This window comes from Morone saxatilis, unplaced genomic scaffold, assembly GCF_004916995.1.
Source record: "Morone saxatilis isolate NCDOM2014 unplaced genomic scaffold, NCSU_SB_2.0 Contig11, whole genome shotgun sequence".
NCBI lineage: Eukaryota > Metazoa > Chordata > Actinopteri > Moronidae > Morone > Morone saxatilis.
In genome coordinates, this window is record NW_023339663.1 from 29,706,760 (window position 1) to 29,708,498 (window position 1,739).

The window sequence follows — 1,739 nt, forward strand, 5'->3', positions numbered from 1 at the left end:
TCATAGGGGGGCTAATAATTTCTTCCTGATGTGTACATTATAGTGATGTGGATGAAAGATAATGACAAAAAAATGAGAAAAAACTTTCCCAAATAATTCCCAAAGGCTTTATTATGTTTCAACTCCACTTTAGGCCAGACTGTCCGAAGCAGAATCTTGCTCTTTGAAAAACTTTAATTGACAAATCCTAAAAATCTTTGGGGGGTTGAATATTTCTGATTGCAACTGTATATAAAGTGCAACCCTATTTATAGATAAAGTTCTCTTTACCTACACGTAGCCCAGCACAATGGCTCCAAAATGCAAAACATTTCTGTGTCATCATCATCTGACATCACAAACCATTGCAATATGATATGTTTCAATATAGTCTTACACCTCTACTGTATGAATGACTGTAGTCTTTTGATGGTGATTGCAGGGGCAGATCCAGTGGGGTGGGCGCCACAGGATGGCAATGATCACTCCTAAAAAATGTGTGGTCACCCCAGTTTGGTGTCAAATTTAGCACATTTTGGTTGATACTACTAGAGGGAAATGTTGGGTCTTTATTTTTTTTTTAAAATGTCTTCATGATAAAAAATGTGGAATGGTTTCACTCTACTTTTAATCCAGTGACTGTGAAGAATGCTGGGAAGGCTGTCACCACATGAGAGGGAAACTACCTATAAGAAAAGGAAATGCAGCTACAGCAAAGATGGCGAAATTACAGGAGTTCTAACAGGGTGAAGCCAGTGTAAGGTGACTAACGCAGACTTCAGTTTTCAGTCCAGTGTGTAACACTGAGGAGGATCTATTGTCAGAAAGTACTCATAGGTATGTTTTCATTAGTGACACTAAGAGATACTGGAACACACACCTTACAATTTGTTAATAACCACACATTCATTGTATCACAGATAGGAACCTCATCTCCCTGTTCTTTATTTCGTTATCTATACTGTTTCCACACATCCTGTTTATGTTTTATTGTGGAAGATAAGCAAGCCGGTTTGGGAATGATTATAAAACACATTTTAATAGAAAAACTAAGAATTATATATTAAAAATTCTGTTTACTTTATACTTCCACCACTAACACGTAATGCAGACATTTCATTTGAAGGCTAACAGTAACTACATCGTGCCGAATTGAAGTAATGACGCTCGACAGACGGTTCCTCTTCGGTAGGATGTGTTCTTCAGTGAACACAGGATGTTTGATTGGAGAGTAACGTTCCTGGACAATGGGAACACGGAGGGGGCTAACTTACGTGTTGCTGATGCTCAAGTAACGTTACGTACCTTGCTAACGGCTAGGCTAGTAGCTAGCTACTGTCTGAAGGCTGACTGAATGAAAAGCAGCACGTTAACGTACCTCCCATTGTTCCAGGAGCCGTGCCATATCTGCATCGTTGTAGTCTCGGATATCTTTCTTTTTCTTAGGCTTATCGTTGCCGTCAGCCGCTAAAATGCAAAGTAAATACGTGCAAAGCAGGAGTACCGCACACTTCCACCTGAAGTCGGACGCCATGTTTACAGATGGTGTGTTCTGATTGGCTGTGGAGCGTGCCGGTCACAAGGCGGGAGAGGCGTGTCAAAGCTGTGAAGAGCCCGGCCGGTAGGACACACACCATCTGAGGGAATTTCAAAATAAAGCCAGAATTATACAATGGTAACATTTTCTCTCTATTTCATTTTTGCTCGCCTTATACATTTTCCATCCATCTGACTGTAAATGTTTTAAACACATATGCCAC

General features: G+C 40.3%; 1 protein-coding gene across 1 annotated transcript in view; it reads right to left on the bottom strand.

Moving 5' to 3' along the window:
* mesd (mesoderm development LRP chaperone) overlaps window positions 1-1,534 on the bottom strand; it is a 6,442-nt gene extending 4,908 nt beyond the window's left edge. The window contains exon 1 of the mRNA XM_035652557.1: window positions 1,358-1,534. Coding sequence (XP_035508450.1) covers window positions 1,358-1,513 — 156 coding nt within the window. The 5' untranslated portion in view covers window positions 1,514-1,534. The remainder of the gene's footprint in view (window positions 1-1,357) is intronic.
* Between the last annotated feature and the right edge of the window lie 205 nt (window positions 1,535-1,739).